Here is a 12,617-nt window from a genome sequence, read left to right on the forward strand (position 1 = left end):
AAAGACCAAAACTCAAAAACTTAACTTTGACCACTGAACCATGAAAATGAGGTCAAGGTCAGATGACACCTACCAGTTGGACATGTACACCTTACAATCATTCCATATACCAAATATAGTAGACCTACTGCTTATAGTAACTGATATATGGACTTGACCATGAAAACTTAACCTTGTTCATTGATCCATGAAATGAGGTCGAGGTCAAATGAAAATTGTCTGACGGGCATAAGGACCTTGCAAGGTATGCACATACTAAATATAGTTATCCTTTTACTCATAATAAGAAAGAAATTAACATTACAAAAAATGTTGACTTTTTTTCAAGTAGTCACTGAACCATGAAAATGAGGTCAAGGACAATGGACATATGACAGACGGAAACTTCGTAACATAAGGCATCTATATACAAAGTATGAAGCATCCAGGTCTTCTAGCTTCTAAAATATAAAGCTTTTAAGAAGTTAGCTAACGCCGCCGCCGCTGGATCACTATCCCAATGTCGAGCTTACTGCGACAACAGTCATAGGCTCGACAAAAATCAGTTACCATTTCTAAGTTAATGGTACAAAATCAGTTACCATTCCTAATTTAAAATTACAAAATCAGTTACCATTCTGATTCTAAGTTTTTATTGAAATTAGAAGGGGTATAGAACTTACAAAACAAGCATGTTTACTTCATCTTTATTGAAAATAATTAATGTCTGATGTTTACATAATATTTGGATTTCACTTGATTTCATAAAAATATACCAGTAAAAGATCTGTTTCACTTTCTTTATATATAACAAAACATATTTTAAAATCCAATTATCTATAAACAATGGATCAGACATTTGTTTGTCTCCAGGCTAGATCTAATCACGTACTAATTATCATGATGGATATTAACACCTGGTCTAAGCTTCCAAGAACAGGTGACAAATAATGATCTAATACACAGACAGACACTTAGTCAATATCCAGCCATCTGTAATATCATTTCATTGATTTTTCTACCTAGCTATTAATGCCATGTAAGCTAGCTTTCACTTTTAGTGATCCAGGGCTGTGATTGCTTTAATTAAGAACTCAGATATTGGTCACTTAATGATCCTACATCACTGACAATACATGGTGTTCTTCATTTATATGAATTTACAATGTTGATATTGACTTTACATAATGTGCCAAGACCGTGAACTTCATGTTGACAGAAAAAGTTTTAAAACTGCACAATTTTTATTATTCAATTTCAACATCAATTTTTTTTTAAAGAGGAATTATTCTGTCAGTCAGAAATACTGTGGATTCACATGCATTCCGTTTTTTTTTTAGAGGGGATTCTGATTAACTTGGAGATCTATTTAATTGACTGGCAAAACTTATATTTTACCATTTCTTTCTGTCCATACAAACAAAAAGTATCATGTATAAACACTAAATAGCCAATAAAAAAAATATATATTCATATTAAGATCTTTGTTGTTATTGCATTGCTGATTTTTTTCTGTTGTCAGTTTCTCTCTATCTGCTATATGATGTTAGCACAAAATACAAAACAAAATGGGTAAAAAGTCTTTCTGTATCTAATATGGTTTCAACAAAATATGCAAAAATTAGGTAAAAATCAGCTTTAAAGTGCAATAACTTCTATAAGGAGTAGACTGACAATTTTAGGCCATGTTGATATATTTACAGACTTGCTTATCATTTAAAATTATCATCAAGGGCCATAACTACAGTAAGGAGTCAACCAACAATTTCTGCCATTAGGACAAATTTGCAGATCTTGTCATGTCGATCATTTTAGCTGTTTACAATGTTTCTTTTTCTACTATATTTTAGGCTAAAACTGCAAAAATTGGTAAAAATTGTCATTGAGGGGCAAGAACTCCTATAAGGAGTTGTCATGACAATTTCAGCCATGTTGAAAAATATGTAGATCTTCTCCTAGCAATAACTTTTTCTCTTGAAAAAGAGAGGTGGAAGATACCATAGGGATATTCAAACTCAGTTTCTTTTTATCTATTAATAGTTCTAAAGATAATAAGCAAAAATGCCAAAAAAATTGGAGGGGGGCCTGAAATTTCGGCCTGCTGGCTTAATATTTGTAGAACTTGACTTGCTAAACATTTTTTTCAAAATAATAGGCAAAAACAATGGAAAAAAAGAAAATCATTATTTAACAGCAATAACTCCTTTAGGAGTTGTCTGACAGTTTTGATGTAAATGGACAGTAGGCAGATCTCAAAATTCTAATCTTATTATCACCTGTCAAGTTCATTCTATCGATAGTGGTTTTTAAGATAAAAGACAATGCTTGCATTTTATACCTATTAAGAAACCTGCAGTACCTATAGAAAGCTTTTTTTGTTACCTTCATTGATTGCTTTTCATCATTTAACTCAGAAATACAAGCTCAAGTACCCGATAAAGTAACAGTGTAACTGTGTCCTTGAAATTTAAACTTGAAACTAAAGCAGACTTGCTCTTGTCCTGGCAATGCAGGTTAACACTGGTTAAGACACCATGTTTAAAGTGAACTTATTTAAAGCTGATTGACATATCGCCAATGTTTTTATTAGCTGACATTCTACAGTTAATGATATAAAAGACTTGCACAAGGTTCTTAGAAAACATCTTAAGGTCAGATGAATGTCAACATCATGTAATTGCTGTCTCTCATGGCCTTATAACAATCAATACAGGTGGGAAGAGAAGATCATAAAAATGGCAAACATGTTTTGTTATGTTGTTTCATCAGACAACTCTTGTGCCAGGATCATTTTCGTTTCAATTTATCCTGCGTAATATTTAGTAAATGTTTTAAAACAGGTAGATTACTTACTTATATCTATGAAGAAAAAAAAAATGACTTTATTACATAACATAACTGGTTTGGGATATGTGTATAGATTGAAATATGTCTCAATAATATCAGTTATGAGGAACATAAAAATATTCCCTAGACTTCGAAAATTGAATTTGTTTTTTTGAACTGACTAAAGGGATTTTATTTGTTAAATTGCTAAATGTGCTAACTAAATCATATCATGGAGTATAATGAGGAGATGTGTATGATTGCCAATCAGACAACTATCCAGCATGGACTAAATGACAAAGATATCAATAACTTTGAGGTTTTTTTTATTTGATTTAATAGGGATTAATCAAAAGTAATTTTTTGTCTATTTATTGCTGATGGCAGATCTTTAATAGTCTCTGTTATTCATAACTTCATTAGGTCAGCTCACTTCAGAGGTTGACAGTTTGCATAGAAATCGGTCAATGTTGATGGATGGGTGGAAGGATGGATGGCTTTTTAACGTCCAGTGGCAAATTATATGCATATTCAGGACAAGAGCATGATAATATGATATGAGTATAAAATCCTGCTTTGTACTAATTTTTATGAGTCCTCTCCATTACACAACAGTATAAGTTGTTTGACTCACAGTCCATTTCTCTTAACAAGGAAAAAGTTTTAACAAGTTGTTTGTATAATGGCTATGTATGAATGATAAAGCAAATTTCTTTCTAACTACTGTCCTTATTTCCTAACAATGACATTAACCAGCACAACAAAATATTCACAACACTATTTAAAATAGCTTATACCTCTGTGAAAGGCTCAAAATATAACTCAATAAAAAATTATTTATATGCAGAACATCAAAAGCAAAATAAGCATAAAACAAAGAGCAGCCATCCCTTGAATATCTGTAATCACTGAATTGTGAAACTGTACTATTTCAAACACTCAGATTGACTTCCCAACCACTTGGTATTCTAGATCACTGAACAATCTTATTAACCTTTGACATAAACCGGTAAAAGAATTAAGATATTCCTTATGATTTTACGTAAAAGGCAATATGTAAATACATGTATACCAAACTTTTTCATAAGCACAAGTGGCAAATAAAACAAAAAAAAGATTTCTTGTTTCAAAATTCCAATAGGGAACATATATTACATTATTGTAGTAAATAAACAATTTTTTTAAGACGTTTCTGCCACTGGCCTTCTTCAGTTTCTTTATTATCCTTCTTCACTTCATGGTAGACATTTTACTTTCACAATCATTAAAATGGTAAAAAAAAAAAGATGTTAAATTTGAAAAGTGGCTGAAAAGTTTCCAATAGATAAACTTGATAAACTGCATGAAACAAACTAAATACAAAGGACGTGAATAGAACAGCGTATCAAATAGCATTGGTCTATTGTAAATAGATGCTCTTCTTCAACAAAACAACTAATAAAAAATCCTTTACATCAATACATTGTAAAATTGAGTTTTGGTCACTGCTGCATCATTGTACTATAGAACTTTCTTAAAAACTTAATATAGAGAAATATCATACATTGTAACAGAAGCTTCTCAAAACTGGACCTAAATGCAAAAAAAAAAATTGTTCTCTACAGAGACTGCTGTGGGAATATTTCAGATAAACAATCTTAGGTTCCTGAGAAATCAACTAAATGCAAAGCTTGTCACTTAAGTTTAAACAGAACTTCATAATGATCTGAATGTTGCTAGCTAAACACTTAATAAGAAAACTGTGAATATCCTTTCCAAAATTCTAATAATTTTTTTAATAGGAACTAATGGTGACAGGTCAAATATAGTTCTGTTCACCTAAAAAAGTAGCAAAAGAGAACCTAATGTATGATTTTGACAAACTAGAAATTATATATATATATATCTGTAGAGGAATACTCTAGAAACTTGCAGTTATGACAAATGCAGGTATACAAAATTTATTCGAATTTTCCTATTGAAGATTACAATAAAATACCCAAAGCATACAACTTCTGTAAATAGCCTTTTACTGTAATAACTACATCTTGTTAACATGTTAGAAATCATGTTTTATAAGTCTTACTTTAGACAACAAAATGAAATGGATATTCTATCACTATTTTATCTTTTCTTCTAAGTTTACTTACACAATTTTATTTATGCAGACCAATGAATTGTTTTTATGACAGTAACCTTATGACCTTTTTTAGGTTTCAGAAATACATGTACATATTATATGTATATCAAAAATAGTATAACAAAGCTATTTATAGAATAATGCAAAACTAATGATATCCACATTACAACAAATGACAACATTGAGTAATGTAATATGGATATCTTACGTATGGTATTCCTGATTCTACCTGTGCTGTGCCTTCCACTGCTAGGGAATCACATTTCTCTCTCACTGGGTTGGGATATGTGATACTACTGGATGATGGTCTCCGCTGTCTATCATATGAGCAATTATTTGGAATCTTAAAGGCACAACGTTTATGGAAATTCAAGCCACAACCTACAAAATTATCATATAGTATTTAAGACAAGTAATTGAATAGAGTAGGCTTAATATCGAACATTTCAACACACTGAATTTTGCAGTAAATTTCATTGAAAGGTATCAAGATTTAACAAATATATTGTCCTTTCAAATTATTAAATAATCAGCAAGACGTTTACTTCTGGCTGGCTTTAATTTGTGAAACAGAAATATCGAGTGCATGAAAAACAAGAGGCTCTCAAGAGCCTGAATCGCTCACCTGTAATTTTTTGCTTAAATCATTCATCAATGATTATTTTTGATTTTCTATATATATTAATGAGTGTCTTAAAAATGCCATTTAAATGTTCTTTGTATCTGACATAATTTCTTCAAAAGCAAAAAATAGCATTTTACCCCTATGTTCCATTTTAGCCATAGTGGCTATGTTTCTTGATGTACAAGGAAATAAAACACAAAATTTATACAAGATACTCTGAAACTCATTCAGCCCAAGTTTGGCTGAAATTGATTCAGCAGTTTCAAAGGAGAAGATGTTTTAAAGTAAGCAAACTAGATTAGATGAACAGATTGTGAAAAATTGTCTTTAAAGGACAATAACTCCTTAAGGGGTCAATTGACAATTTTGGTCATACAAAACTTATTTGTAGATCTTACTGTGCTGAATATTTTTGCTGCTTACAGTTTATCTTTATCTATAATAATATTCAAACTGCAAAATTTCCTTAAAATCATCAATTCAGGGGCAATAACCTAAAAATCAGATACCCGATTTGGCTGATAATTTCAGGGCAGGTAGATCTTGACCTAATGAATACTTTAACATCTTGTCTGATTTGCTCTAAATGCTTTAGTTTTTGAGATATGTCAAAAACTGCATTTTACCTTATGTTCTATTTTTAGCCATGGCGGCCATGTTTTCTGCGGAAACAGAAAATAAAACACAAACTTTATTCTAGATAACTTAAGAATCATTCAGCTTAAGTTTGGTTTAATTTGGTTCAGTAGTTTCAGAGGAGAAGATTTTTTAAAGTTAGAAAACATGATAAACAAATTGTGTAAAATTGTCCTTAAAGAGCAATAACTCCTTAAGGGGTCAATTGACAATTTTGGTCATATAAACTTATTTGAGGATCTTACTTTGCTGAACATTTTTGCTGTTTACAGTGTATCATTATCTATAATAATAACTTAATAATAATTTAAGATAATAACCAACAAGGTCATACCAATATACGACCGCAAAAATTTTTTGCGGTCGTATAAAAACTGCAAAATTTCCTTATAATTACCAATTTAGTGGCAGCAACCCAACAATGGGTTGTTAGATTCATCTGAAAATTTCAGGGCTGATAGTACCTGACCTAATGAACATTTTTACTCTTTGTCAGATTTGCTTTAAATGCTTTTAAAATGTTTTTGAGATATAAACAAATAAATTGCTTCAACAAGCGCAGCTGGATACGACCGCAGAGGTCCAACCCTGAACAATTGGGGCAAAAATGGACACAATATTCGTGCTTGATACAGGTCTGAATTTGGATTGAAATTAAATGTTTGACACATAATAGGTTTCTGACACAGAATAACTGTAGTCAAAGAACTTAGAATTGGTTATATGATTTGAATTTATATTCCATTTTTTGCTTTTGTGCAATACACTTTACTGTTGCGAATTGCCCCCCCCCCCAAAAAAAAAAATTTCACCCCCTTTTTTTTGGGGCAAAAAAAATTGTTTTCACCCCACCCCTTTTTTTGCAAAAAAAAAAATAATATTTGAAGAAATTTTCTTTTTAATTTCTGAAATCTGTAATGAGAAAAAAAAATTGTCCTCCCCCCCCACCAATTTGTTTTCACCTCCCCCTTTTCCAAAAGTAAATCTTTCCCTCAAGATATGGTCATTATCTCAATTCAAATTTCCAATGGAGTTTCAAACCATAATTACCCATTTAAATACATCATAAAAGTCTTAAAATAGAAAATGACATACATAATCATGTCTAAAAATAATATATCTTTAATCAGCATTTTTATTATTAACTTCTAAAAATAAATTGACAGCTAATCACATCAAGACAATACAAAATGTCTTTATACATAATTTTAAAGCAGTGTAAGGGAGGTAATCCAAATTTAACATTGTACTTAACAGTGATTGTCCATTAACAAGGAAACCCTTGTTTTTCCCCCTTTTTTGCCCCTAATTCCTAAACGGTTTGAGCCAATACCCCCCAAAGCCAATCCTAGCCATCCCTTTGTGGTATGAAAACTTGTTGTACAATTTCAGAGAGATTCATACACCGTTCCACAATTTATTGTCTGAAAACTAGAAAAATGCTTATTTTGGCCCCTTTTTTGGCCCCTAATTCCTAAACTGTTAGGACCATAACCCCCAAAATCAATCCCAACCTTCCGTTTGTGGTTATAAACATTGTGTTTAAATTTCATAGATTTCTATTTACTAATACTAAAGTTATTGTCTGGAAACCAAGTGTCTTTGGACAACGAGGACGACTCCGACGACGTGATACAAATATAGGACCACAAAAATTTTTTGCAGTCGTATAAAAACTGCATTTTACCCCTATGTTCTATTTTTAGCCATGGCGGCCATGTTTATTGACGAAACAGATAATAAAACAAACTTTATTCTAGATACCCTAAAATTCATTCAGCTTAAGTTTGGTTGGAATCGGTTCAGTAGTTTCAGGGGAGAAGATGTTTGAAATAGTTGAGACCGGACGGACGACAACGACGCCAGACTATGATGGACGCCAAGTGATGGCAAAAGCTCGAGCAATGAGCTAAAAACCGCATAAATATCAAGATTAGAGATGCTGTTTACATGAACAATCATCAGTACCAGGGGGGTTATAAGTGGGATCCTGGGAGCCTGGGCATCCAACTTTTACAAATTGTTGACACCCTTAGTGACACCAGCACGCATAAGTCTTGCCTTACCTTTTTGCCTAGGGGAGTCAAAAACCATTTGAATATTGATTAAAATTTGTCAAACAGGTAAACTAGTACCCTCCCCTCAAGAAAGCCCTTATTTTGGATGAGTATTAAAAGGCAAAATGTAAGCTTTCAATTACATCATAACTACATGTAGCTACTACATGTATTGTTACTTCTTGACTTCTGAACTATTCGTCATCTTACATTAACATAACAAAATTCTTCATATTTCAGTGAAAAATAAGGTAAGATAGGCTCTTGCCCCACCATGTCCTGTCTAAATTAATCAAAAGACATAATTATGTCTTTATGCATTTCCTTTTTCTGCACATAATATTATTTTTTAGTATACAGTTGTGATAAAACTTAAATAAAATAACATGTAAAAATTCAGTTATACTCCAAGCATAATGTATTACAAGATATCAATCAACCAGTAAAAACCTAACCAAAATACAGGAATAAATACTGGTTTCAAGAACTTGATCATTGAAATTTGGTAAATGGTTGCAGCAAAACTATAATTTTGGGTAGTTGTATTTTTGTTTCATAAATCAAACTTCTAATGATGTTAAAGGTATAGAACAAGCTTATTTATTAATTTTACAACTTTCATTTCAAGTTTTAATCTTTGACCTGAGGGCCAAAAAAATTACAAATACATTTTAAAGTCACAAAAATTGTGTCATACATAAAGTTAAAACATACTAAGTGGTTTTAAAAATAGATTTTTTATATTGTACAAGGTAACTTTAAACACCAGTATTTAATACATTGGGATACATATATATTAAAGAACAAGAAAATTATATCTCTTTAGTTATATATACTGCATCTTTCACTAAAGTATTGTATGTAAACGTTGTATTTCCAGTGTACCCACATTGCAAGTAACAATTAGAAACACTGCTGATAACACAGGATTTAAAAAAAAAATAGTCATTGGACATGTGGAGAGGGAATTCTAGGACAATCAACTCCCTCACTTCGCCTGTTGTAATGAACCCTGAGTAATATATATGATTATCAGTGCATAGAAAACAAAAATTACTTTTAAATTATTTTAAATTAGTTATTCCTTTTAAAAAATCTGAGACTTATACAGCACAATAATTAAAGCCTGCAACTAATCATTACTGTAAAGAAAATACAAAGATTAATTAAAGCCAAATATCTTTATCTAAAATGAAAATAAGGGCACCAAAAAAGAAACCAACCCCTAGCAATCCAACATAAAATTGTTTTTCTTTCAAAATGCAATGAGATGACCTCAACCCTTAATATCACACCAGGTACGTAAAGTTTATTCTTATGCTAAACCCCATTGTACTGTTTATGCTTAAGAAAAACCTTGGACTTAAATAATGGATGGAAAGCATACAGACAAACAAAAAGACCTACATGTTTTTATGTCCGAAGTAATATTAAACCCAGGGTGTTTAACAATAAATTTTATAGTATTCTAGTTCTCAAATTGGAAAAACAATGGAAAATAAAGGATAAATACTGGATGCAAGACTAGGGGTGTATGGTGTGTGTAAGCTTTTCAGTATTTTCAGATACACTAAATCACCATGATATTCAACAAAAATTTCGCAGTCTGAATCATACATGTATTATGTCTGTCTCATGTATTTCATATACAGAAACAGAAATAAACTCAAATATTGCTTCCCAAATATATGCTGACATATATTTGTTCTATCAAAATACAGTTCTTTGGAAAGATTATTTTTTAAATATTTGACAATAACATTATTAACCTTCACACTTCAGTCCTTGTTTGACAAGTCCCCACAACATCTCTCCACAGAAATCACAGAAATGTGGTGATTTGTATGAATGTACAAACAGTAGATGTGGCTTGATCTGTAAGTCTTCCATTGTTGTTTGTGCTGTAAAAGAAATCAAGAAACAAATTCAGACAAATATAAGTCATGGTTGACAGTTACATCAATATAAAAGGTGAGAGTTATTTTTTTCAATATATATTCCATGCACTCTGCATTCCGCAATGATGTAATACAGAGTACATTTAGCTCTGACTAGCAATATATTAATAATACTCATGTAAAGCCGCTGAAATTAAAGCACTACATAGTCACGGTCGCGAAACACGTGACTTCGTCGTGATCAGTTTCACGGAAAAATGGCGCCCGTCAAATTATTATAGTTCGCTTGGATGTAAACTTTAAACGTAAGTATTTACATATCATCGTGTTCACACATAGGACCCCCCTCATCATATGCGTATTTTTCGTGCAAATATTTTGATGCATTTAAAGTTATATTTCACTGTTGGTTTCATAGAGAACATTCACAAACTATTTCAGACCTGCTGAAGATTGTTTGGGTTGGTGTTAACGATATGACCGTAAAATCACTGTAAATCCATTTGTGTGTCTTATTTTCACCAATCGTGTACAGAAACTTACCCAAATTTACTAATTCATTCATATAAACTAGCGTCGATGTATATTTTTGACATTATTGCGAACTGAACGCAATAATATTTTTTTTGTCAATAAACGATCAGTGTACACGATATATTTAAGTGATCAGTTCCGCGGTTTAATTCTGAATCAGTATGATAAGATCATATTAAGGTTGATCTGGGAAAATGGCGGAAATCCAGTTGAAATTAAACAAGAAATTAAACTCTTTGCCTGAGCAGAGAAGGTAGAAAAAGCTAAATTGGTATATTTAAATTGTTTACATATGTTTTTTAGGCTTTTAAAGATATAATAAAGGAACATATAACTTTAACTTAACGGAGCTTCGAGATATTTGTAAACTTTTAAATTATAGACAAATTTTCATTAAACAATCTAGTGTAGCCGGTTCAATTCAAAGTGGATCTTTTTTTGTGCATAAGTATAAATTCCGCCGAAAAAAAAATCCAAAGAAAGATAATAGATTTATCTTTCTTAAATATTAATTTGCATCTCTGCTCCCAAAGATAGTTTTTTTGGGGGGATCCTAAAAATGGGCAATAATTGCATCGAAAAGAAAAAAACAAGTGCACCTTTTAAAGTTCGGGCGTGTTTGAGTTGAGAATTCTGTCTTGAAACGTTTAAAACAAAAATATTTGCTACATCATCTCGCTTCAGATTCTATTATTGTTATATGATTACACTGCAGGTTGATTTAATAACATTAAAACTTAAGGTGTGCATGGCCACAGGATTTTATTTTTTTTACAAATTTTCTGGAAAAGACAGGCAGTTGGACTATTGGTTGTTTGTTTTACTACATGTAGCTGCATAAACAGATAATGGTTTGTCCTCCTTCAGTTACATCATCATACAAAGTGTTAAATTTATAATTTCTTATGGTCAGGCGGGGTCATCATTTGTGTCTTACAGACAGCGTAACAATTTGAAGTTGTATGCCAACATCACTGTCTAATCCAAAATTTGTGGAACTATACTCGTGCATATGGCAGAGCAGAAAGTGGGATGGGGGTATTGCCAATATCTAGTTTTCTCTGATTATAGGTCCCATTATGCAGAAAAAACAAAGCTTTCACAGCAACTCCAAAAGCATCGAGAAAAAAACTGTCAGACAGCCAAAGAGTTAACCAAATAGACTATATCAATGTTGCAACATTACAGACAGGAATTTAATGAGGATATTATAAAAATCGCCATACACTGTCACAATACGAGAGAGTGCGAAAGATATCAGAGGGACATTATCCTTCTCCAAAACGTGAGAAAGTACAAGGGCACACAAAGCGCTCTGTATTCATTTCAACCAAATGTTCGTTAACAGTAATATATTCCTCTTCGCCTAAAAAGGGAATACAAAACAAAAGACAAAACGTGCACTCTGCAGTTCATCAATATTACAACCACAAACATTAAATGTGATCTTATCATACTGATTCAGAATTAAACCGTGGAACTGATCACTTAAACATATCGTGTACACTTATCATTTATTGACAAAAAAAATATTATTGTGTTCAGTTCGCAATAATGTCAAAAATATACATCGACGCTAGTTTATATGAATGAATTAGTAAATTTGGGTAAGTTTCTGTACACGATTGGTGAAAATAAGACACACAAATAGATTTACAGTGATTTTACGGTCATATCGTTAACACCAACCCAAACAATCTTCAGCAGGTCTGAAATAGTTTGTGAATGTTCTCTATGAAACCAACAGTGAAATATAACTTTAAATGCATCAAAATATTTGCACGAAAAATACGCATATGATGAGGGGGGTCCTATGTGTGAACACGATGATATGTAAATACTTACGTTTAAAGTTTACATCCAAGCGAACTATAATAAATTGACGGGCGCCATTTTTCCGTGAAACTGATCACGACGAAGTCACGTGTTTCGCGACCGTGATA

The 12,617-nt window shown here is 31.8% G+C and overlaps 1 protein-coding gene across 8 annotated transcripts in view; it reads right to left on the bottom strand.

Moving 5' to 3' along the window:
* Positions 1-12,617, bottom strand: part of LOC127738109 (serine/threonine-protein kinase D1-like) — a 109,465-nt gene that overhangs the window by 61,718 nt on the left and 35,130 nt on the right. For 5 of the 8 annotated variants that reach the window (XM_052249234.1, XM_052249235.1, XM_052249232.1 and 2 more), the window contains 2 exons: positions 10,012-10,143; positions 5,133-5,305 (listed from right to left, as the gene is read on the bottom strand). In XM_052249234.1, coding sequence (XP_052105194.1) covers positions 5,133-5,305; positions 10,012-10,143 — 305 coding nt within the window. The remainder of the gene's footprint in view (positions 1-5,132; positions 5,306-10,011; positions 10,144-12,617) is intronic. The other 3 variants (XM_052249237.1, XM_052249236.1, XM_052249233.1) reach the window with 1 other exon arrangement.

The sequence above is a fragment of the Mytilus californianus genome, unplaced genomic scaffold (genome assembly GCF_021869535.1).
Source record: "Mytilus californianus isolate M0D057914Y unplaced genomic scaffold, xbMytCali1.0.p SCAF_4, whole genome shotgun sequence".
Lineage (NCBI taxonomy): Eukaryota > Metazoa > Mollusca > Bivalvia > Mytilida > Mytilidae > Mytilus > Mytilus californianus.